The sequence below is a fragment of the Bombyx mandarina genome, chromosome 01 (genome assembly GCF_030267445.1).
Source record: "Bombyx mandarina strain Sakado chromosome 01, ASM3026744v2".
In the NCBI taxonomy this organism is placed as follows: domain Eukaryota; kingdom Metazoa; phylum Arthropoda; class Insecta; order Lepidoptera; family Bombycidae; genus Bombyx; species Bombyx mandarina.
In genome coordinates, this window is record NC_143208.1 from 5449721 (window position 1) to 5476433 (window position 26713).

Here is a 26713-nt window from a genome sequence, read left to right on the forward strand (position 1 = left end):
AGGCTGATCAGAAATTAAACAATAAAAATTATTCACTTGCCAAAAAAGCTTCAAACTTGCTCTTAGTTAAGAGCTTGCATGTTCACGAAGGTACGAGCCACTGCCATTTAATTTTAAACCCTATTATTATAAACGAAAGTTAAGGAAAACCTAGGAATGATCTGACATACCTTAAAAACCTTTGTTTTAAATTTTCTGTATGTAAAATAGAAGTTCGCGTTCAGAAAACTTCATATTTGGTATAATTAATAAATATATAAAAATAAATGGTTTCTTACAATGCAATTACCATAAACTTTAACCATGTATCCGCAGGTTAAAAACTCTATAACTTTGCGGTAAAAGATGAATATGTCTCGAAATCTCTTTAAGAAAAGTACTTTAGAAGTTTAGATGAAAAATTACTAAAAAAATATATATTTTAAAAACTTTTTACTCTGTATTAATCCTTTTTTTTATTGCTTAGTTGAGTGGACGAGCTCACAGCCCACCTGGTGTTAAGTAGTTACTGGAGCCCATAGACCTCTACAACGTAAATGAGCCACCCACCTTGAGATATAAGTTCTAAGGTCTCAAGTATAGTTACAACGGTTGCCCCACCCTTCAAACCAAAACGCATCACTGCTTTACGGCAGAAGTAGGCAGGGTGGTGGTACCTACCCGTACGGACTCACAAGAGATCCTACCACCAGTTGTGAAAACTTCATAGTTTCCTCATATTTCCTCATGGACGCTTAAACAATTCGCGTTGTATTTGTTACAGCTTGACGATGCGACTTTGCAAGTCTTCAAGGATGGAGATTATGGACCGTATTTAGACCTGGACTCCACATTGGGTGAACAAGATGAGGAGCTTGAAGGACTTCAAGACAAGTAAGTTAACAGTTTTAATTGAGCACTATTATGTCCTCCTTAAGAGTCATTCTCAGTAGCAAGAGTGACCAGGCTGTTTCCCGGAAATTGGAAGCATTCACGGGCGGTTTGACAAATGGAATTTCGCATTAGAATGTGGACTTACAACACTAACATATTATGGACATTGGAACGTCATTGGACAAAAATAAAATTTTTCCATCGAAAGACTAAACGATATCGCCGTTATTGAATATCCGTGATTTCAATTATAATTAAATAATTGAAAAGGTAATTGATAGCCTAAAGAATTAATAGATATGATGAATGATGAACATTTTTAGAATACGTATCATTTTGATAATTGATAATCTACGAAGAGATCGAGACCGTATCCAGACAAAAGTAGTTTTAACCATTACCCGTATTTACGAGATTTATGAAAAGTCACAAAAATCCACCGTAAAGGTCACGATCCTCAGCACTGAGGAACGCGATGTACATAAGTAGGAGGAGGATGAAAATTCACGAGCGATTACGAATTCGTACTTAATATCTTACGTTATTACGTACGTACTTAATGAATGCACTGGAAAAGACAATCTTTAAATTTTAAAAACGTGTAATTATAGTATAATTACAGCAACAACTGAATATTGAATTATTTTTTACTGGTGGTAGGACACGGAATAGATAAATAATATATAAATAATCTATTCCGTGTGGTAGGACCTCTTGTGAGTCCGCGCGGGTAGGTACCACCGCCCTGCCTATTTCTGCCGTGAAGCAGTAATGCGTTTCGGTTTGAAGGGTAGGGCAGCCGTTATAACTATACTGAGATCTTAGAACTTATATCTCAAGGTGGGTGGCGCATTTACGTTGTAGATGTCTATGGGCTCCAGTAACCACTTAACAGCAGGTGGGCTGTGAGCTCGTCCACCCATCTAAACAATAAAAAATTAAAAAATAAAACAAGAAAACATAAAAAAACGTATAAAATAAACATTAATGATATGTATAATATAAAGTAAAAATTAGACATCTGAAGCCTCTGTTTTAAAGAATAACTAGCTGGCCCGGCAAACGTTGTTTTGCCATATAAATTATTTCTAGGAAATATAAATAGCCTAGATACCGACTGCAGCGCCATCTTACGGGCTTATTTGTAAATCTAGACCATTCTCGAATAAACCTCAAGGTACACAGAAAATTTCATTAAAATCGGTTCAGCCGTTTAGGAGGACAACCACTCGCACAGAAGAAATATATTTATATAAAGACAAATCTATTATTTATTTATTTACGTTATTATAACAGCACCCAGAAACACAAACAGGACTATAAACACTCAAAGCAAGGATGCAATATAATATGTAAACAAAAGACTCTGACCCCGACTTGTAACCGAAGCCACACATCGCGATACACGATTTTCGTAATACATAGGTACTCCCTTTAACTATTTGCATTGTATCTTTACACACAACCATGCGCCATGTAGTGCAATAAAAAGCTTAAAAGAATAAAAAGCCAATCCATCATCGGACAGCAAAAAGGTATTGTGAATGAATTGTCGAGATTAATACGCGGCACTTCCCCCTCAATTTGTTATGATGCGCTCTGACACTTCCTGCATCCTCTCAATTTTATAAATCAAATAATGACCCGACGATTCGCTTACAATTGTCGTTCGTGTAGTTTGTTACAGCAATATTGAGCAATCATTTAGGTATATCGTTGCTCCAACGACGATTTATTTTCTATTACATTACATTTACACAGAATCAAATAGCTTTTTTTATTCCCTCACCCTTAAATAAATGGACATTAAATGTCTTTATTATTATTAATGGAAACAAGAGTTATTAGTCGTATTATTAGAGTTAGAGTTTAAATTATATTTATTATTTCGTTTTCACGAAATGTGTCAAGATAGATTAACAAGCTGAGTGTCTATCTGGTGTAAAGTGGATACGTGAGGTCGGAGTCTCAATTGTATTGTATAAAAGCTTCAGCTACTAACCTTCAAGATAGAAGTAGACATAATCGTAGTACCAACCCGTGCGGTCTTTCAAAATGCCCTACTACCAGTAAACGCCGATTTGCCGATTGGCGATCCTTTTTTTCCTCTACCTATTCGCTGGAGTTACGTCCGAGCGGGTAGATGAGCTCAGGAGCTAAACTTGAGAGAATTTGCTAACACTAGCCCTAGCAAGAGCAGTGCTTCGCAAAATCTACCACCGGATCGAAATCGCGACCCATTAAGAAGATCCGGCAAGAAACTCAGTGGGCTATTAGCGATCACAATAGACAAGTAATCTGTCCATTATTTCGTACAATATACTTTTGTCTACAATTATATGTGTCTTTTGTACAAATTACATTCGTCCTTTGTCTCATCTGGGTCGCTAGGGCTCGTCCGTCGTCGACCGCACGGCCTCAAAGGTCGTCGTACCATTTTCCAACGGTTCGAAAATAGAGCAGCACCGGATTCGACACATGTTCGGATTTATTTGGGTTACGGTAACATTCGAAAATGGGTAAACCACCTAATTCCATGGTTCCGATATCTCTTTTTTGATGTATTCATAAGCGTTTTATGAAAAACATCGGTATTTATAAATCGAAGACGATGAATAGAAAGCACGTTTGTTACGTATCGCGAATTGTGAGTGTTCGACGTAATATAATTATTTTTTTGTGCACATACATACAATCGCGATGAAGTCGAACACCAGTAAAAAATGGCACTCCGATTAAACAATGAACTTACACCGTGAGCATTTAAGATACAGGTTGTTTATATATCTAAAATGCAATGTACTAAATCAACATCAAAGGCCTATAATACGTTATCTAGGTTTTTTTTGAAGTTTTTGTAGACGTTTGTAGATTGTGCGTAGACGCCAAAATTAGGTGATTATTATCAAAATGTGTTCGGGGCGATTGAGAGCACAGTTGGGAGTAGTCGGCGATGGTGATCAGGCGGCTTGCCTTGCTGGACATAATATTATTATGTACTATAATTTCAAGTGACATGAATAAGCACATTTTCCAAGTTTAAGTGAATTTCTCGTAGTTCAAGAAAATCAAATATGCCATTTTAGTCACATACGTTATTTTAATTAATACAGTTTTGTTGAATACTGAATATTGTAAATTTGATTGTGTTATTATAACTACTGTGTCTCTCCTCCTGTTGTAATGTTGTTGTTGTTATTGTAAAGTTGAAGAAATTCTTTGGTTGGTAGGTTTTAGGAATACCTACTGGGACGAATTCATTCCTATTTTTGTTGTTGTCTTTGTTAATAGAGAGATTTATTAAGATTAATCACAAATTGTGCACCACTATAAATTCAGATCAAACTGGTAACAATTATTAATTTAAATAATTATAAAAAAATGTCAAGAAAGAGCTAAAGTTAAATATAAAAATAAAAAGAAGAAAAGAAACAACACAAGTGAAACATAAAGAACAGCCTGTGCATATACAGAGGGGAAAATGAATCGAGATTGGATGGGACTGGAATCTTCACACGATGCGTCTATGTCGGCAGCGGTGAACACATGCAACCGTGTCCGAAAAATATCCAAGTGTTGAGACAACCCTCGATCGACTCTGGAATCGTGGACTATGAAGACTTCGCTGTACCCGATATGGATCCTCAAGAATTTCAGATAAAGAAGATTTCCAAGATCCTGTTGAAATTTTAGATAAGTGAGTCGGATGCGGTCTCTCGTTATTCTTTAGCGCCGTGGATCGGACCCTCATTTTTAAATCATAATCGAGGACCCCGAAATATTCTTGTTCAATCAAAAAACATTAATTGATTACAGTTTTGAATTAACAAATTCGTTTTTTTTGTTTTCAGTCGCAAAAATGCACTGGTTCTTCGCACCCAGCTGTCTGTGCGCGTACATTCCATTATGGTAAGCAATCAAAAACTGTTCTTTGTTAACTGTTTGTAAACTGTTTGTCTTCATTACATAAGCCTTGAATGTCTTGAGTCTTGTCTTATTCCTTATATATTTTTTATTTATTTATTGATTACATAGACGGGTAGTCGATTCTGTTGTACATGTATAAGCTCAAGCACCAATAATTTTTAGTTTTCAAATTTATACTTTCACGGCTTTAATTCATAAGAATTATAATATATTATAAGAATAATATAATATATAATAATATAATAATACAATATATTATAAGAATAATATAATATATAATAATATAATAATACAATATATTATAAGAATAAAATCATATTAATAAATAATTATTAATATGATTTTATTTAAATCAAACAAGTACAGATTAAGAATTTTCAAAAACATAACCAAGCGATGCAAGCTCTTAATACTTACATTACCTATATGAAAACTAATAAGTTACAAATAGTCGATAGCGCTTGACATATTAATGTGTTTTTATAAAGCGGTTTCAAATAAATGAAGACATAAGTGGTATAAGTACATTAAGTACAATTTTAAGATTTTTGAGTTTTTACATTGAATGAAGGTGCTATGTGTCTATTAGCCATATTAGACCTTAAAACTCCGGGTTTAAAGGTTATTTTTAGAAATTACATGCGATGAAGGAGTTATCTACGAACAAAAAGTACAACTAACAAAAGTTGTTACCCGTTTCTCAAAATTAACAAATTGTTTCATATCCCCTTCATCCACTCATGTCTTCAAATATAGTTTATTAAATATGTTTTTAACAGTACCAAATGTATGTATTTGGTGTAAAGGTACACTAGTTAACGTTTCTTTAACACTAAACATACCATAACGGATCAAATGATCTTGAACCTTTGCATTGAAAATGCACGTGTCATCTTATTGCTTTTGCACATTTGACTTCATGACTTTTTCTTACCAATTATTCTACAGTTATTATACAATTTATTTGTTCTTTATTAGCTTCAGACGTATGTATGTTTGTAACGGAATCTTGAACATGATTTGACTCCCTTCAAAACGTTGGATTAACTCGAAATTTGGTATAGTTATTAAGGACCGATGACAATTCAACAATTAAAAAAAATTGATAAAATTGAAATTCAACTAAAAAATGAAGAATAAATAATAGTTTAAAAAACTAACAAAATACGCTTTTATAGAAAATCCAACTAAAAACTGGGGTGCATGGTATAAGTATTATAAATATTTTATGAACAGATATGAGTAGAAGGTTATTTTATAATATCCTGAAAAGCGTATTTGTTAGTTTTTTTAAACTATTATTATTTTTGTTTTGCTTATTTCAGTAATACATGTCGTATACCGTATCTACCCGCTATGATAGAAATAGGTACTAGTAAGTGTCGGTATGATTAGTGTTAAGTTTAAACAAATAGATTATGTGACGCAAGTGTATTACGACAGTAAGTACGATAATTATGTCTTTCTGTTGCCAAACAGGAATGCTACCGTCGTTGTAGGTAGGAAGACCGGTATAAAATTGTGAATTCGACCTAGATTTCCTAAGATGGGCGGCGACATTCACGTGATACGTCTGTCCGATGACCCCTTCGACTCATTAGGCTCTCGATCGCGAAATATGAGCTTACTATAACAATGACGAAGTAATGTAGATGTAACCTTATTTTGTGTCTCTTTCGAACGTATTATAATTAGATGCAACAGAAAGCACGATGTAACCTAGGTAACGTGTACCGTGGAAACGAATATTACGTTTATTGTCGAGTTCCATTTATTATTATTATTATTTTTGATCCCCTAACGTTAACAGGATAAGGAAGTATAAGTTTAAATAATGTGCTCATTAAATTTCACAGAACGCTTGCTACACTCTCAGGGTCGTGAGCTTCGGCGAGCTCTGTTCTCCCTCAAACAGATTCTACAGTCGGACAAGGATCTGGTCCACGAGTTTGTCGCCAACAAAGGTCTCGACTGTCTGATGCAAGTTAGCAACATGGCTGATCATAACTATCTGGATTACATACTCAGGGCCCTCGGACAGGTGAGTCGGAACGAAATGATATCGAATTAAATATGGCGTTTTTTATTAGTTTAATTTTTTTATATCATTAATGAATATAGATGAGTTACACCCACTACCGACACAGCCCACTAAATTTCTCGCCGGATCTACTCAGTGGGTCGTGTTTCCGATCCGGTGGTAGATCCTGCGAAGCACGGCTCTTGGTAGGATTAGTCTTAGTAACATCGTCAGATTTGAGCCCCGTGAGCTCACCTACTTGTTAAGGTTACGCTGAAATGGTCTCTAAAGACCATCAGCTTAGGTAGGAAAACAAAAAAAAATGAATTACATTTAGTCACTGGTGGTAGGACCTCTTGTGAGTTCGCGCGGGTAGGTACCACCACCCTGCTTATTTCTGCCGTGAAGCAGTAATGCGTTTCGGTTGAAGGTGGGGCAGCCGTTGTAACTATACTGAGACCTTAGAACTTATCTCAAGTGAGAGGCGCATTTACGTTGTAGACGTCTATGAGGCCTAGTAACCACTTAACACCAGGTGGACTGTGAGCTCGTCCACCAACCTAAGCAATAAAAAGTCGTTTTTATGTTTTTAATCATTTACGAAATTCTTATGTTGCCTAAACTAACGGAGTTTATGTTCTCAGATTCTTCTATATGTCGACGGCATGCACGGCGTCATGGGTCACGAGGGGTGCATTCAATGGCTCTATTCGTTGATCTCGAGCAAATTCAGGCACGTCGTGAAAACCGCTCTCAAGTTACTTCTCGTCTTCGTCGAATACACAGAGAAGAACTGTCTTCTATTGATCGACGCCATAATCGCAGTGGACGGTTCCGCTGGCTACCAGCCGTGGCATAACATCATGAAAATACTACAGGACTTCGACGCTTCCGATACAGAGTTGCTTATATACGCAACTACCCTAATAAACAGATGCTTGAACAATGTTCCGGACAGAGACACGTATTACGATCAAGTAGACGCTCTACAAGACCAAGGGATGGACGATATCATTCAGTTGTACATGACGAAGCAAGGTACGGACCTGGACCTTTTGAGGCAGCTGCAAATCTTTGAAGCGGTGTTGCTGTATGAAGATGGCGATGAAAGCGGAACGGCACTACAGTTAGTAATATTATTTGATAATAACAATAATTAACTAATCTATATACTATACTATACTATACTTGATATATATATATATATATATATATCCGATTGACTGAAACTTGGCATCCATGTAGAAAATACATAATATATATTTAGCCCGGTACATGTAGGTACAAAGGAACGAAATTAAGTAACAGCCATCGGTGTAATTCATATTTGTTTGAGAATGTTTGCAAACATGGGTGAGCCACGCACAGACTGGACGCCGTCTGTGCGTCAAAATGAACGTTCAATTTCTAATAGTGATAGCGAATCAACAATACGTACATCTATACTCTATACTTATATATAAATCTACAGTGGTTTTTACGGATGTTCCGTTATAACTACTTAACCATGACTTGAAACTTGGTATCTATGTAGAAAATACATGTACTTAATGCATAGGCTAATATTTATATGAGTGTTGGACTCCCTACACCAGTTGCGGGGGCTTTAATGATGAGAATCTTTGTGCGGGTGAGAAATAATAATGTTAATTTTAAATGCACAGCGAAACGGACGGTACAGCTAATCTATGATAAAAATAAGTGTGATCAGTTGGGCGTTGTGACATTGGGTGGCGATTTCGATGTGTCCCTGACATAGCTGCTGTCCACGAGCGACGGTATCTACTTACTGTCACGAGGGCCGTACACTTGTCTACCTAAAAAATAAATAAATAAAAATTCTATTATTGTAGCTGCTATAATAGTTATACCAAAGAACAATTTAGAAAAAAATGTCTTTCAAAGATTAAAGACAATGAGATCAATTATAACATCTGACTTCTTAGAAAAACGACATCACTACGTGACTAATCTTCAAATCGTTAAATTTCAGGCAACTTGATGAATCGGTTATCTCGTTGGTACGAAGGCGAAGTCTTAATTTAAATACGTCCGAGATGAGGAAGTCCAAGAAACAACAAATGCGAGAAAAAGGTTCGTAATTGAATCGTTTGATAGATTTCGAGTGAGTGCTTCACAATAACAGTTTTTGCATGGCAACGAATACGTAATCATGCCAAATAAAAAGTTCAATAAAGATCGTGTTTCTAAATCGACATACCGATTTTTGTTTTTACCTAATATACCATACCTTATACATACACATATACATTTGTTTGCTGCGTTTTCTGAGATTTTTTTAACGTTTCACTAACAACAGCGAGGCCTCCGGTCATCACTCATCCCGAGCCCGAAACTAAAATCGCAAATAACCAACGCACGTCATTCCTTCCATCCATCATGGACAATAAGGAAAACAAAGATCTTAGCGCTGCACTGAGGAGGCGCAGAGATCGCTACGCCAGACAAGCGCACCATATAATACAACAACAGGAGATGTTGAACAACTCAAACACGATTTACAATGGTCTATTTGGTGCCACCAATGGAACGTACTCAACACCGAATGGGACTACTAATGGGAATTGCAATGGAACTTACACAAGTATTAAAAATTATTCGAACGGAAGCTTGAATGGGAATCATTACTCGAACGGTGTCAATGGGCATCTGGATGACGAAGAACCATACGCTAACAGAACCACGAGGAGTCTAAACCAAACCGATGCTTTAAAGAACGGTTTGTTCATTTGGCTAACACACTAATTTTATGCTTCGTCACTTGCTTTTGTACCTTTGCTTAGCTCAATCGCATTGTCGTTCATGTCTTTGTTAATATAATTTTTTTACAGAGAGATGATTAATTATTTCATTGATTCAGGAAACCAAAAGATATACCGCGGGGCTGAAACAAAGAATTCAAAATGGTACACTCGGTCACAGCGTCAGTGCTGTAGACGCTCTCGCAGCAATGCGGCAGAAGCAGCTTGACAGTACTCCCGAAGCCAAAGACGACCGGGGCATCATAATCAATAGGGAGCACAGCATTAAAGACTTAGCCCAACGTCTGACTAGCCCCGTAAGCCCTACTACTGAAGAAAAACCTTTGAGGGTCTCCGAAATGGCTGGGATAGTATCTAAAGCCAAAGAGGAATTAGCGAAATCTCAATCTAAAGGTAAAATTAAATAATGTAAATAATTATTTGTTGAAAAACTTTATTTACTTTGAAATCGTCGTGGCCTAAAAGATAAGACACCCGATGCATTTGTATCGAGCAATACCGGTGTTCGAATCCTGCAAGCAGGTACCAATTGTTTTAGTAAAATACGTACTGATCAAATGTTCACGATTCACTTCCACGGTTAAGGCATAGCATCGTGTAATGAAAATCAAACTCGAAAAAACTATAATTTGCGTAATTACTGATGGTACTGCGTCTTGTACCCCAGACGAGTAGGTACCATCAATTTCCTATTCTGCTGTGAAGCAGTACTGATTTTCAGTTTCAACGGTGGTACAGCCGTTTACTATAAAACTGAGACTTAAAACTCACGTCTCAATGTAGATAGCGCATTTAACTCCAGTGGGTCGAAATCTGGTCCATTAATGTAAGCTTTTTTTTATTATATGTGAGCCCAATAGTTTGATCGTTAAATTTTATATGAACTTTTCAGAAGTTATCAAAAGTCCAACAATAGAGAAATCTCAGAAAGTCCACGAAATCAAGGTATCTGAAAACGACATCACTGGGAAGAACTAAAAAAAGGGTGCCTCAATAGAGAATTTCATCTTTGCGACCTAGATTTTCGGATCTGAGACACGATTCTGAAGATGATATGTATATCCGGCTGTGAGCGCTGCTAACGGTCCTCCCCCTCCGCCTCCCGGAATGTTTCCGCCCATAGGAGCCCCTCCGCTCTCCCGGGCTGTTCCCCATCGTGCCCAAAAACAACGTACCAATACCGCCTAAGCCCTCATTGTCATCGGAACTATCAAAGAATTCCGACATTCAACAATTAAAAGAACAAGAAAACAGTGAAATTGTTTTGGAAGGAAATACAAGAGAATCCGGTACCTGTGACCGTTAGACCTAAAGTAGGCGCTTTATCTGGATGACTTACCCAGCATCGATCTGGACACAGCAATGCTGGAGCATCTTTTCGAATCGAGAACCAATGATTTGATAATTAAGGTTTAATAAGTTTGATTTTATTTGAATGCATGCTGTTGACTATATTACTTTGTTTTTTGTAGTGCACTTATGACAGATTTGACTCTTGAAACTAAAATAATCCGTATACGGACAAGGCTATCTCATGAGCACCGTAACCTCTAATAATTATTTATTGACACAGAGTATAAGTACTTAACAACAAACAAATATTTATCATCATTTCTGAACTTCAAACTCTTCATTCCGATTGGTTTCAACTTTAGTTTTTTGCGCCTCGAGAAAATGCTAATGCGTCTCATGTTTAGATTTCGACATTGCTTCTTGTCTAATTGATGTTTATCTGAAAGAGATCGCCCGATATAAGCCTGCATATTGCATTATTGTATTTAAAGTTATGCATTTGTGTTTATTTTATATTATTCCAATAAGCCAAAGCTAAGTCCAGTCGAGTCCAAAAAATATCTTAATACCATATTTATTAGCAATAATCCATTGATGATCACGTGATATTTTTTTTTCTTCATGTCGTCCTGCCACTCGTCCGAATTTGGATGCCACGTTGACTATATAGGAAGTGAGTAAGCCACACATATTAAAGTTTTGTTTTGAATAAAGTACGAATAAACAGAAATCGAATAATGTAATGAAATAAATTACAGAAATTAATGAGCCAAAGAGAAACCTAATCTTAGATGCTAAAAGGTCCAACGCGATAAATATAGCGATGAAGAAATTACCGACGCCACAGACCATAAAAGCAGCTATCATGAAAATGGATGCCACAGTTATCGGTAGAGAGGGAATTGAAAAACTCCTCACGATGTTGCCTACTGAAGAGGAGAAAGTGAAAATACAAGAAGCACAGGTATGTATAAAAATTCACTATTACACTCGCATGATACAGATTTAAGTTACTTCGAGACATCTCTTTACAAACAAGCCTAAAATGGTTCCGAAATATCTTAGAGATTAATTGAAGTATCTAGAACAGCCACATGTGCGACGAGACATAGATAGGCCTCCCCGCTAGTCAGTACTAAGTAATGACCTTGCCTAATCATTTTGGTATCGGAATTCGTCTTTACTGCAACGAATATATTCTACAATTTTTTACCAATGTTTTATACCAATGTTCGCCTGTAAACAAATTTCGAATTACTATTAGTCATATACCATTAATGACTTCTCGGTATATTAATTATATGTATTTTTTCTATTATCATTCAGAGAAAATAAAAAATAAAAAACGACTAATTTAAAGTAGGTAGTAGGTAGGTAGGACTTCTCAAATTCTACTGTATATTCATTAAACAATCATTATATTTTACAGTACGCCAATCCAATTTACCTCTTGGAAGCGCAGAGCAATTCCTACTACCTTAGCGTCCATCAATGAGCTGTCATCGGCGACTAAAGCTTTGGGTCTTCAAGCTGGACTTTGATAACTTAGAGGTATTTTTTTTGTTTATAAAACTACATCTACTACTAAGTATACTAATTAGAATAATTCATGCCATAGATTTTTTAAATGTACCGCACTAAATGTGTAAGTATCTATTAGGTAAAAACCTTAAATTATTTTTGATATTTTATCAATAACATTAGAATGTAGATTTTGATATGATACTTTCGCAAGCAATCATAGGGTCAAGTGTGGTGAAAAGCACCGCTTTTTCATAATATTCAGCCATATCAGAAGCTTAACCAGGGCCCAAAAATTTACTACTATAGCTTCATAAGCATTTTCTGCATTGTTGATTTTCTTCATCAATTTCATCAACATTTTTGTTATCGCATTGATTAGCTTCACAACCATCGGAACTCATATTGTTTCAGAAGAGATAGCAGAACCATTAATGGACTTGAAGCAAGGTAGAACTGTTGAAAGTGAACAAAACTTTCAAAGTGATACTATCGACCCTGAGGTCAGTCGCAACTTCTTGAATGAAGCCACGTGAAGGCTTTCGACTGGAGTACTTGTCTAGGTCATGGAGGTGAAAGACACTGTGCACAAACACCCGCTTCTCTATCATATTTGCGAAATGATCATTGAAAAGTTCCCGGATAGTACCGACTTCTTTAGTGAAGTAAGCCATCTTGATTATTTTCTATGTATAATATGTATTATTTGTACATTATTGAGTATCGTAAAAGTTTTCAATACAATGTATCAAAATTTGAATTTAAAATAAAATAAATTCAGATTTGCAGATTACATAAACTAAATAAATAAAATACGTTGCACGTGCAACTTGGTGCACGTGAATGAAGTGAAACTTCTTTTTCGATGTGTAGTATGTGGTTTCCTTCATTCTTCATCCTTAAATCAGATTACTCTTGTAATAGGGAATGGTGTGTATAAGATATGCGACATCTTCAACATTTATATTATATTTTTTTTACTTATTGATAGAAAATAAATAAATATATATTTTTAAATACTTCATTAGAATTGGATCTACTCGTTGCTAACGCTCGCGCTGGCCTGGTAACATGTATAACTACGCACATGCGTTCGAGTGCCGCGCATTCACTCTCGCTCTGTCTCTTTCTATTCCATGGTAGCGTTAAACGTTTAATGCAACCTTGTTGGAAGTCACATTAGAAGTTTCACTTCGAAAATTTTTCATTTTAATCAGGTTGGCCCAGTAATCCGAGCCTCTAAAGTGGACTTCGATATACTCAGCGTAAACCTTCAAAAGTTAGAGTCTGACTGTAAGGCTTCCTGGGACACATGAAGAGGGTAGCCAAACACGACAGCTCGCAGATATTCAAGACGAAAATCAATGAATTTCTCACCGACGCCGCTCAAAGGATTATATTACTGTCTGTCATTAAAAGAGAGTTATGAGCAGGTAAATAATAGTTTGAAAAAAATTTGAATAAAACTGAACAAAATTCGAAATTAATTTCTGCTTTGCGTATTTGTTATTTGACACGAACACATTACACTCCACATTAAATCCAAGCGAAAGCCGCGCTAATTGCCTTTGCGAAATATTTATTACAGGTTTGAAGTTTACAATTTTTTTAGCCTATTTCAATGAGTTTGTGGAATGACAGTTTTCATTTTAGTATAGTATGTTTCTGGACTAAATGGTGTAGTATTTTTCACAGGAGGAATACTTTATTTCCTCAATATTTTTTCCATACGAAGTCGTAATAGTTAATAACTATTCACTCGGAATATATCATACATAATTCTTTAGCAATGAGCAATAGATTTTAAAATAATCTCTCATATATTTTTGTCATACATGGCCCAAGATGAAAACAAAAATCGAACATACTTTGACTTCAAGTGAGGTGAGAGACTAATGCTAAATCACAAATCATTCCAGTAGTGGATAATTTTAAGAGCTATAGAGCTATCGTAGCGTAATTCGAAGTACGTATCATTACATATTAAATTTTGTGGCGACAGCATTATATGCGTACCGGAAATATGACGGAATGACCAAAATTCAATACGGCCCTGAAGAGCAAGCGAAGCGGGACCAAACAGAACAATTCAGATTTCAGAGGATGAATATTTGAATATTCTGAGGATCGCAAAAGCGAACTCGTCTTTAACTCTACAATGAGTTAAAGACGCAAAGTCGCATAAACTAATTTTCAAGTCACTCAAGTTTGTTTAACTCAAGATATCAGGTGTCAGTCTAGGACGATAGGCAGTATAGTAAGAATGAAATCTTAAATTATAAATCGGGAAAAAAAATTCCGAATCTGTGGAAGGAGCACAAACAAACAATTTTGACTAATTGAAGTTAGCTGTGGAGCCCAAGATAGAGAGCGATCTATTGTCACTCCAAGATTATCGACGTTAGTCCTGTATGAAATTGGCGACATTAAAACTCACACTCGGAACCTACCTACCATATTGTTCGTCCGACCAGTACCAAACACTGTGTCTCAAATCGGCCACAATTCAATTTCCTCTATTTTAAAATGTAATTCAATTCACGATCGTTCGTAAACCGATTTAGCTCAAAGACTTTACCAGTCGAATGTGCACAGAAACTGTCGAGCTCGAGAGACTTAGAGAGACGGAGTTCATTAATATCAAGAAAATAGAGGAGATAAGATTCCACCCTACCGTATATTAACTGACGAATTATACCATTAATGAATCTTCGAGAAGAATCCGTTGAAGGCTATACAGGTAATTAAGAAACCACTCAAGTACCGTTGTGAATGTGTTAGTAGAATGATGTTTGATAAGCAGTAGATGTGTGAGGGGACGACCTCAAGCCTCAGTTAATGTTAGGCGGTGACCGCCGACCAAAAACCTAAGTGATAAAAGATCGTAATATCAATTACACTTGAATATCGTTTAATTCAAAGATTCTTTCTATGAAAATGTTTGGGTTATCTTATTCATAATTACAATAATCAATAAATACATTTTAAGTGGTTCTATAATTTTATCAAGCTAATCCCAGAAGACATTACAATTATTCATAACCGGATTATTTAGACATGGCAAGTCGTTTAAAGGACCGCGGGTTCGGTTCTTGAATCACGTATCTCTTTGTGTTCACAGTGAATAGTAGTCTGAGTGAGAACGCTTAACCGGCTTTCTTTGGCTAGTTATAAAAAGGTTACCTTTGTTTTATGAACCACGATTTCGTAAGACAGTAAACAGCAAATAAATTCTATGAATGCAAATATTAATTAAAAATTCCCTTAAAAATTTTCCTCGTGAGCATTGATGAACGTTTTGTTCCAGAAATAAAAAGAAACAACACGATCCAGAAGCTCTCACTACGATTGATTGCGTCATCATAATAAAATGTAAACAAAGAAGCAAAGCGTGAATGAAATCTGAATAAATACGCCCGTATTAATGGGGGCAGATATATTACGGCATTCAGGCTTGAAGGTTATCAGGGCGCCAAGGAACATTAATGTCGAGATCAAACACTAATTCTAATTACTTATTAAGGTTCTCGACGAGCCGATTCTATTTCGATAAAGTTAATAATGATAGATAAACGTATTCAAATTAACGTTATAAGTTCCGGAAATACTCACGACAGCATACACAATCGTAACTGAAAATTGATTTTTAACACCCACAAAAAATCGTATCCAGAGCTTGCAGTAATATAATTCAGGGTAACTAAGAATTAAAGCAACAATTGGTTAAAAATAGTATTACGTTGAGAAGGGACCATGATTTTTGTACTGTACTAATTTGATTAGATCACCATTGTAGTACACTCAAACAAAAAAGTGTGTGTTTTAACAAGACAGACGCGTCTATTCATAAAAAATAATGATCTATGATAAGCCTAGGATAATGTTAAATCCTTTATTTCCTTATTTATTTAATTAAGTCTTTTCGCCTCACTGAAAGAAGAAATGTAAAATATCAAATTTATATGAACCTGACATCTCAAGACATCGTCGAAAGATAAATAGAGTTAAATTTATAAAAAAACGGTATTGTTTTTTAATGAAATTTAAGCACTTCTCAATATGTGTTTCAACTAACAGCAAAGTTTACAGGCATTTGTCATATTCCTTATTATCCCCTTCTAATATTAAAAAAATCGAAGCTTCCAATATTCAATAAATTAAGTTAGAAGAAGCTAAACTATAAGTTATATTTAGATGTCATTATGATTTATGGAAACATAAACGTTACGGTGTGATGTTCTTACTGCAGGCAATATAGTTTAATATTAAAAATGGACAGAAGTATGTGTTCAGAGAAAAATTAATAAATATTCTTGGCTACACAATAACTGATTATATAAAGACAATCAGATGCAGAATGATTACGATGTCTTTAATCTTGACAGACTCCAAATGATGTTCGGTCACAGAAGAGCTGTTTGAATATTTGTTACTACAAGAAATGAATTCCAAGCTTCTGAGAGCGAATTCATGCGTTAGCTTATGCGAAATCTTTTCCTCTCAAATGTCCAAAGAATTAAATCACTTTACAACCACAAAGTTATCCTTAAACACTAGATTCATTTTCATTCCTGAACAGAAGCGAACAAAGCTATTTAGCGATTGAAAAGGACGAAATGAAAATGTGTAATTGTAAAACCTTGAAAAGGTGACGGCACTTTCTAATCGCCAAACGTTTTGTTTAATTACAGACGATAGATCAGTCTCGGTTGCGTTTGCATAGAAAGCATTCTAATAAAAACGAGAAACGTTGGCATTGGCTTGCATCTAACAAAGATGACGTAATTTATATACCAGGAAAGGATAACGGTTTTATCGTTGCGATAAAATCACGGGTGACTGCTTCCATTCGCCCTGCTAAATTAATCTTCAAGATGATTATGTTATCTAGGGTAACAAGAATGGCACACCGGATAAAAATCAAAGAATTTTTACGTATTCGTTAGATGAATTAAGGAATATGACAAGCGCCTGAACCAGAGGAGAATGCATCTAATTATTGTTTGTGATAATCTATAACTAGATCATTTTTGATTACAATTTCTCTTACTTTTGAGCACACCACAGGAAAGTGCTTTGTTCGATTATTCTAGAAGTTTATCAATTTAATTTATACATATATAGTGAACTAGCTGTACCCGTCCGCTTCGCTGGACATTTAAATTAACATTATTAATCTCACCCCACAATGATTCTCATCATTAAAGCCCCTGCAACTGGTGTAGGGAGTCCAACAGTCATATAAATAGTCTATCCATTAAGCACATGTATTTTCTACATGGATGCCAAGTTTCAAGTCATCGGATGCACGGTTCAGTAGTTATAACGGAACATCCGTAAAAACTACTGTAGATTTATATATTAGTATAAATATAGATAGATTAATTACTGGTCAAGTTCACTATGACGACGAGGTCCGTGACTGCTTCTTCTTCTTTCTAGTCGGATACTTTGGCAGAATAGTCGGGCTGTTGATGGACAGGTAACTACTATCGGGTTTGCAATATGCACTGTTAGTAAAACAACAGTACGCGCGCGAGAATAAAAGCTATAGCGACGTTCCGGAATCTTTAGATCATCAAAGAAGAACCAGAAGCTATTCCAACACATTATGAAAGAAAAACAAAACACCGGACACACTATTCGTTATTAAGAACTAAGAGTTAGAGTACATTGTATATAATCTCTTTATTTTTTCGCAATAATGGAATAAACCTTTTTTTAAACATATTATTATCCGCAACACGCTTCGTCAGATTATAGAAGCAGAGTTATCAGCAACATGCTTCGTCAAAATCGTTTGTATTCGTTATTGCAATTTACGAGAACAATTTCATGAATGCCGTAGTAACAGATTCGTCATTCGATAATGACGTTAAACTCGAAGTAACTACGCACGAGAAACGCAGTCGAAGCTATACATAAAGTAGGATGTCGTATTTATTAACAACGCGGCCCAAGTACTACACAGCTTACATTTATTCATTCATGAAATTTAAATATCGTTAAGTAGCGGTCAAAGCTTCACTTTTCGTTTGAAATACTAGTCCTGTGGCTTTCTTTAGTGAGCTTTGAAGAGATAATATTTGCATTTGAGTCTAGAGTCACACATGCACAGAATTACGTGTAGGGAACGTGTAGTTTCTACGTTCATACGTTTGCGTGATAGCTTTCTAAATCGTAATTTTCATAGTGACTACCGAAAGCACCAACAATGTTGTAACTATACAACGAAGAAATAAATAAATCTCTTCACACTACTCTCGGATTTAGAAATGACAGTTAAAATAAAAATAAATAAAATTTGAAATAAAAATACAACCGTAAATATTAAATTCGAATTTCTTATCAATAATGAATTTTAATACGCTTTATTTCTGTCTACAGGGTATTTCTTATGAAACCCTTTTTTTTTGTTTTTTGCTATAGTCTTTAGTTACATTTCAACCATTATTTCCAAAAAAATTAAAATTTTGCCACCTAAACAAAATAATCTAGTGTTCGTTGATTATTTGTGATTTCGTCTCGCCTAGTCAAAAGTAAGCTACAAGCGTAATATGTGCGGAGGTGATGTAGAATCGAATCGATTACACAGGAGCTATGATTTTGCATCAACTGAGCCAGAACGGCTTCCAGTCGTATCAATTCGTAATGGCGAGCCGGAGTAAGTGAACGCGAATTCCAAAACACCTATAGTGGTTGACGATTTCGTTTGCTCGCCTGAAGCAGTTCTTCGAAACTAATCACTCGCGAACTACACAATTCTTACGTGAAAACCCGGAATTCTCAGTGGCTTAGTGCGAGTTTCTTAACGTTCTCGATAGCGTAAAAGTTAAGTCTTTGTATGGACTTGGAACATTTGCCTACGTTTTCCGCTAGGGCGCTGTTCCAACTGCATACAAATTCGAGTTAACTTTTACGATATCGAGAACGTTAAAAAACACGTATTAAGCACACAGAACACATGTTTTACGCGCACCTAATCTGGTCTTTAAAATCCCAAACAAATTTAATCCGATATTCCTTTTAAAAAAAAAGCAGTATCAGAAAATAAATTTTGTTTCAGATTTGGGAAATTATTGCTGCGGTTCGGCGTTCCACCTTCGGATATTGCGAAAACAAAACCTTCAGAGTTCCTAAAAGTCATAGCGGAGTTCGCTTTAGAGTACCGAACTACGAGAGAAAGAGTCCAACAGCAGATGGAAAAGAGCAATCATAGGGAGAGGAACAAGACCAGAGGCAAAATGATTATTGACGTAAGAATCTGCCATATTTTCGAAGCATACGTAACTTGATGGAATTTAATGATCAGTCAGTGTTAATCATCGTTTGAGAGCCTATTGGCAATCTTGTGGTCAATGACTCGGACTATTCCATAACGGGTTTCGGGTTAGATTGCCACCGGAATCAGTACTTTCGATATCTTGTATTCGAGTCCTGGATGTACAAGTTTTTTATCTTTTGTGTTACCTTACCCATAACACAAGAGAAAAATCTACTTCTGGGTCGTGGAATTGTTAGAAAAATCATTCAAGTAACAATTTGAATATGTTTGAATAAAAACTCAACATCAAAACTAATGTATTCGGATCAGTATTAGAAACTTATCGTGAACTCGAAATGGTAGGCATCCACACGACGCCTATTTACGTGCGAAGCAGTAATAAGTCTCGATTTTAAGGTAGCAGTAGTATGTAGTAATTACGCAAATTATTATTTTGCAATTTATCATTTTTATCATACGGTTTGCGAGTGTCATGCGTGAACGTGAATCCAGTCATGAAATCGTGAATTCAGTCATGAACATTTGCAAAAATTCGAACACCGGCACCGTCGCATCATACGGATTCACCGGGCGTCTTATCCTGGAGGCCACGACTTCTCTTTGAGGCTTTAACTCCATGTTACAAACTACATTTACATAAAAATATATAAAACCACGGATTAATAAATTAAAAAAAGTACAGATTCATATGTATATAATATAAGTCGTATTGCTTCAGGTCGGGAACTATTCGAACAAAAACGGAGACCACACTGCTGATCACGCCCTAAAGGAACTCCTGAAGACAGATCCTGATACTGACAGCCTCACTGAAGGGAGGCGCAAGTCACAGGCCTCCACTAACAGAATGCTAGTCAAGTGAGTATTAGCTTTTTATAAATTTAATTACATAACATAAACTCAATAGCGGTTTTCTGTTTTAATTCTTATATATTTCTATCGTAAAAAAGTTTAATCCGTGGTACAATTTTACGTATCAACGCATCTACAAACCTACTGGTAATTTATGAATCAGAATCATAAATTACAAATTTGAAACGTATAAAAGCGCGCGCATTTGTACTTATTACTCTGTAAACTTATGTGCATGTGAATGTCAGATTTGTTTTGAGGTTATAGAAGATAAAGTGATGTAAGCATTGACAGATGCTTCTTTTTTGTAAACTAAATTGGTCTAAATAATTTAAAAGTCGTCATAATAAAAGTTAAGACAGGCGTACTCATAAAACGCGATGCGACTATTACGGTGTTCATATTCGGTAGGCAGATTTTTTACTGGTGGTAGGACCTCTTGTGAGTCCGCGCGGGTAGGTACCACCGCCCCGCCTATTTCTGCCGTGAAGCAGTATGGTATTTCGGTTTGAAAGGTAGGGCAGCGGTTGTAACTATACCGAGATCTTAGAACTTATATCTCAAGGTGGGTGGCGCATTTACATTGTAGATGTCTGTGGGCTCCCGTAACCACTTAACACCAGGTGGGCTGTGAGCTCGTCCACCCATCTAACCAATAAAAAAATGAATTTATCTAATAAAATACATACAAACTTAATATGTGTTCACGGATGATTGCCACAGTGTAAAAACAACGTAAGTTTACGTTTATATTCGGTAATTCATTATTTATTGCATTTATAATTTTTACTAACTTTTTTTTTTTCGTTCAGCGGAGATCTGTCAGCCGACGACGAGATCATTGAGAGTTTGGTGCGATCCGCCACATCCAAACGCCGAACTGCCCCTAGAGAACGGAGAAGGAATCGAATGTCCGACAAAAAGAACTGTTAGTTCTGTTACAACATTTTCAATAACAATTGTAATAATAAAACATGCCACCCATATTTAAGTTGATCAATAATTAAAGTATATATTAACAAGTAACGTGTAACAATTTGATATTAATCTGTATTAAAATAAATGTTTTGTCCATTCTTTAATTCAAGTTCTTCAATTTTCTTTAGACAATTTTAAAATTAGAGAACACAACTTGATCATTCAAATTAGAAGATCTACAACGAAAGCCATTTTTTTATTATTTGGCGATTGAATCACATGTATACGGTTTTATTTTTTGTTTGTTTTAATTTTCTTACCAGGGAACAGAACTCTGGACGGACATCAGTCCTGGCCCAGAAGAGAAAGTAGTCCAGGGTAAGTCGTATTACACATCTCCTTTAATATATAAAAATAACAGAAACATAAATTATTAATTTATAAGGGTTTTATGCAACGGCTTGCTTCAAATTCAGAATAATTCATTTCAATTGGAATGTGAGTAAACATTGTTATTGCAATAAATAATAAATTCTACCACCGGTTCCAACAAGGACCAGAAAGAGTCCTAAGAACAAACGTCTAAGCAAACTCTGAGTCTGACCTTTTTAATACTTGTGTATATAATTATTATTGTGGTAACAGAAAACAGTTAAAAAGATAAAAATTATAATATACCGAAAATTAAAAAGGCCTGGAGCCAGCGCCGCACTCCCAAGCGGTAAAAAAATATTTCACTTTATATTAAGCATTCGATGTTGAATATTTTAATTCAGCCTTTTCATCATTATCGATTGAACAAAATGAACGTAGTCGAAAATTACTCTAAAGTTACTGTTCTTAAGGTGTACTGTGAGCTCGCACGGGCAAGACAACTCATACCTATCTACTTCCGTAGCGACGTAATTAGTGTTCCGGTATAATGATTGGAGCCGTCGTTATTGATTATAATAGTTACTGGGTCTTCGATTTCTTGTCTCAAACAAGTGGTACGTTTTACATTGTAGTGTCTATAACTACTGTAACCTTTACACCGGTGAACCGTGAGAACGTCTGAAAATGTAGAACATTTAAAAAAAACTCAACTGTCTGAAGGCAAAGGTATTTTAGTTTGGGAAATCAAATATCGAAAATCAATCGAAAATTCAGACTTTGGCCGTAATCGATACTAATATTATAATACGAAAGTAACTGTCTGTACGTTATGTTTCCGCGCCCAAACTATACCATCGATTTTGGTATAGAAATAGTTTACGAACGAAAATAGGTCGCTTCATTCCGCTCAGCAAAAGCTTTATAAAGTATATTCCACGCTGGCGCAGCGACGACGGAGAGGCAGTCGTGAAACAATATTAATATTTAAAATTATACAAATGGTTCTGAATACCTTTAGGACATCGCCTTGTAAAGATAGTGATTGTCATTAATCATTCCAGACGTGAGCCCCAGGCAATTTACAACATGTGCTGCTTCATAGACGAAACAAGCGCATTTTACTAACTTACTTCATTGTTACCACGAAGGTTTCTCAGCAATAGTAAAATATATATGATTGCTGCCAATACGTCAGCATTTATCACTGTTGGGTACATCAAACGCCAAACTCTGAATGACAAGTGTGTGTGTGTCGGGTGTGAATACACAAACGTGAACAGTTTTTTTTTTAATTGAATTGGGCCGAACTTACTCACACAGCTCACCCGGTTTAACGTGGGCACTGGAGCTCATAGACATAGAAAAGTTAATGCCCTCGCCCAACTGAAGAAATGAGATCAAAGTCACAATTGTAACGTATGATTACCTCCCGCCCTTCAAAGTGGAACGCATTACAGATTCGCATCAGAAATAATTTATTCACTTCGAGTATTTTTTTAGGTTGATTTATTTATTTTACGTGAGATGTTATTTTATCGTTCTGTGGTCGATTTTGTGTTTGTAATCTACAACAAGACAATATAATATCATACATCAATAATAGGCAAAACAGTTCTGTACTTTTTTCTTTTTCTCTCAGTGGCTATTGCGTAGGTACTTTTCTGTTAAGAACAAATAAATTAGAAGAGTTTTCTTCTTCTACTTTTACAAGCAGAATGTAGATAGCAAGTCAAAACATATCTACAACGAATCTAGATTTTAGGGTGTATGTAATTATGGTCGATTTTCGATAATTTTTAGTAAATAAATTTTTTTATTGCTAAATAGGGTAGAAGAGCTGAGAAACATCAACGCTACTGCCGATCTTGAGACATGAGTTTTATAACCCTAAATTTTTACAATATAATGGCTGTCCGACCCTTCAAACCGAAATGCATTACTGCTTCAAGGCAGAAAATATGTAAACGTGCGTGGTCACATGACACCCTACCACCAATAATTACGCAAATTATAATGTTTGCGGGTTTGATTTTATTACACGATCTTATTCACCATTCACTGTGGAAGTCATTCGTTATTTTTGTCAAATACGTATTTACTGCCTAAAATGGTACCCGGCTGCGGGATTCGAACACCGGCTCACTCGCATCGCTCGATACGAATGCACCGGCCATCTTATCCTTTAGGTCACGATACATATACTTGACTTAACCTATACTATTAAATAAAAGATTGTAAAAATCCAGTGCTCTTTTTTATTTTTTATTGCTTAGATGGGTGGACGAGCTCACAGTCCACCTGGTGTTAAGTGGTTACTGGAGCCCATAGACACCCACAACGTAAATGCGCCACCCACCTTGAGATACAAGTTCTAAGGTCTCTAGTATAGTTACAACGGCTGCCCCACCCTTCAAACCGAAACGCATTACTGCTTTCACGGCAGAAATAAGCTCGTATTCTAGAATCGAGCAACGCCACGAACTGCTCTTTAAATCAATTTCAATAATAATAAATTGGTTAAGTTGCTTTATCTTCTGACAACCTTGACGTAAACAAGAATAGCGAAATTATTTTGTATACATAGCTTTGATGAAAATGAAAGCCGATTTAGATAAGGCGCCCCGCCGTTCTGACATTAAGCCGAATACCTACGTACAATAAACATGTTATAAGTAAACAAATTATGCGTATTTCTAATGAAATGTAATTTATATATTGTTTTAGATCAACTGCCGAGATCCAGCAGAGATAGTCAACAAGAAAATTGTCTTTAGTTTAACCTACTTGTAAATTATTATTTATTTAAGAATCAAACAGGGACGTACTCGTGCTACTTGAAGAACGAAGAACTTAATATTATTAAAGTATCGTAACTTTATAATTTTGTTAACAACAAACAAGGTAAATGACTTGATACCGCTAACAACCTGATTAGCGTCTTTACTATCAGTTTTTTGATCACATGTTATTTTGATTTACTTTATGTTAGTTCTATAGTTTTACTGTGTTTACGACACAAATCATCCGCAAGGTAGTGTTAACGAAAATTTATATTTAGTTTCGTTCTTATATAACTTTTTTATACATACAGATGTGTGTGTCAAAACAAATCTGAGTACGTCCGTATGTTGTGAAGAATCTCATACGCCGAGCTGGCTCCTTCATTATTATTCTACATGAAACGAGAAAGAATTTTGCTATGAAAATGTATCTAATTTATACTTGTAGAACAACGGCATTTTCACACGTGTAATGAGTAATAAACTAGAATTCCCTTAATATATTAGTATATTTAGAATTCCCTCTTTTAACGAATTAATTAAGCTTTCCCAAAGAAAATGTGAAAATTTTAAATTAATACATAACATTACTTTACAGTTTTTATTACTGTTCTGTGTAGATGTTTGCCTTACTGTGTAGATGTTTACCTAATGTACGAGTATTATGGTCTCGAAATTAACGAAGAATCTTAAGTTAACCTTAGGTAAAGTCACCAATTTTGTTAAAAAAATGTCATCTAAGTAATGTCATTATTGCCTATTTTTGCGATAGCTATTTATCATTCATACCGTATCTGGACTATAATAGACTCAATATATCCAAACCTTATCTACATATTCCCCATAAAAATTACATTTTACTAACGTAGAAAGCACACAATTGTATGGGATTGACATAAGTTAATGCAAAGTCGTGTTTTCTATATCAATTCCAATCAATTGCTTAGTTCCTACAAGCGTTACGCTAGTAGAATGTAACAGTGCACAACACAATTACACTAAAAATGTAAATAGAATGACGACAGTACCTGAAAAAGGCAAAACCTTTGTCATATAATAATTGTCCAGGTTCCTTTATTTTTAAATGTAACGTTTTTTTTAATAACGTAGAAAATTGTACCTTTTTTAAATAAACTATAGTTTGTTGTATTTCTATACATGCATCATATAAACTACTACTTTACATTTACTTATAGAGAAAAATAATAGAAACTTCCGAGTATGGCAAATCTAGTGAAATCGGGGGCTTTACCTGTTGTATTTTATTGTCTAACATTTATAAACATTATATGAAGGCAATTTGGCACGTATTGTTAAATTAAAATGCAATTATTAAACTAAAATTGTTTTTATTTTTTATTTTAATTTACTTTTCTTAAGTAAGTTTATCCGCTAGTCAAATTTAAATATTAAGATAAGCTATCAATTTTTCCACAACAAAGTTTTAATTTTTTTTTGTAAAATATCCTTAAGATGTTTTTAAAATATTGTTATGTACAAAGCCTAAAAATAAGTCAGTTAATAAATAGATATTTTATTTGTTTTTCCCCTACCTAATCGTTGCTAGCCTAAGGGCTTATTCCAACTTCACGCGGACCGGTAGCTCAGCTCACGGGCTCAACCTAAGAGATTTGCTAACACTAGCCCTAGCAAGAGTAGTGCTTCGCTGAATCTACCACCGAATGGAATCGCGAGCCACTGAAAAGATCTGGCGATAAAATTAGTGGGGTTGTGTCTGTGGGTTAGTTCGCACGTCAGACTCTTCATCGGACTTGACGAGTTCGGCGAGGACGGTGACCGATGCTTGAAAAGCCTAAAAGCACCGAGGGTGGATCTGGGGTTTTGGGCGGCGGCGACTTTGCTTTGCCCCGTTGCCTGGGTCAAATGTGTAGTTAGCGGTCGCCACGATAAGAGATTTAAAGTAGTCTTCTGACACTTCTTTAAGATACTTACGTATCGGTTCTACATAGGTACATCAATTTACTGGTACGTAAGTAACATCTAATTGTGATCTTGCAACCGCAGATACCATCATCCAGCCTATTTCTTTCGTGAAGCCATAATATATTTCAAACTGAAGCTGAAA

General features: G+C 35.5%; 1 protein-coding gene across 1 annotated transcript in view; it reads left to right on the forward strand.

The window, feature by feature from the left end:
* The window catches only part of LOC114250018 (Formin homology 2 domain containing), a 95237-nt gene extending 69267 nt beyond the window's left edge, over window positions 1-25970 (forward strand). Inside the window, 28 exon segments of the mRNA XM_089739775.1 lie at window positions 764-873; window positions 4725-4782; window positions 6656-6841; window positions 7465-7946; window positions 8814-8914; window positions 9141-9563; window positions 9706-9996; window positions 10496-10561; window positions 10564-10626; window positions 10629-10658; window positions 10661-10737; window positions 10739-10839; window positions 10841-10927; window positions 10929-11013; window positions 11651-11860; window positions 12326-12335; window positions 12338-12530; window positions 12800-12868; window positions 12870-12976; window positions 12979-13082; window positions 13635-13722; window positions 13725-13839; window positions 15559-15570; window positions 19484-19673; window positions 20421-20560; window positions 21367-21482; window positions 21796-21850; window positions 24572-25970. Of these exon segments, the coding sequence (XP_089595901.1) occupies window positions 764-873; window positions 4725-4782; window positions 6656-6841; window positions 7465-7946; window positions 8814-8914; window positions 9141-9563; window positions 9706-9996; window positions 10496-10561; window positions 10564-10626; window positions 10629-10658; window positions 10661-10737; window positions 10739-10839; window positions 10841-10927; window positions 10929-11013; window positions 11651-11860; window positions 12326-12335; window positions 12338-12530; window positions 12800-12868; window positions 12870-12976; window positions 12979-13082; window positions 13635-13722; window positions 13725-13839; window positions 15559-15570; window positions 19484-19673; window positions 20421-20560; window positions 21367-21482; window positions 21796-21850; window positions 24572-24599 (3597 nt within the window). The 3' untranslated portion in view covers window positions 24600-25970.
* Window positions 25971-26713: the final 743 nt, after the last annotated feature.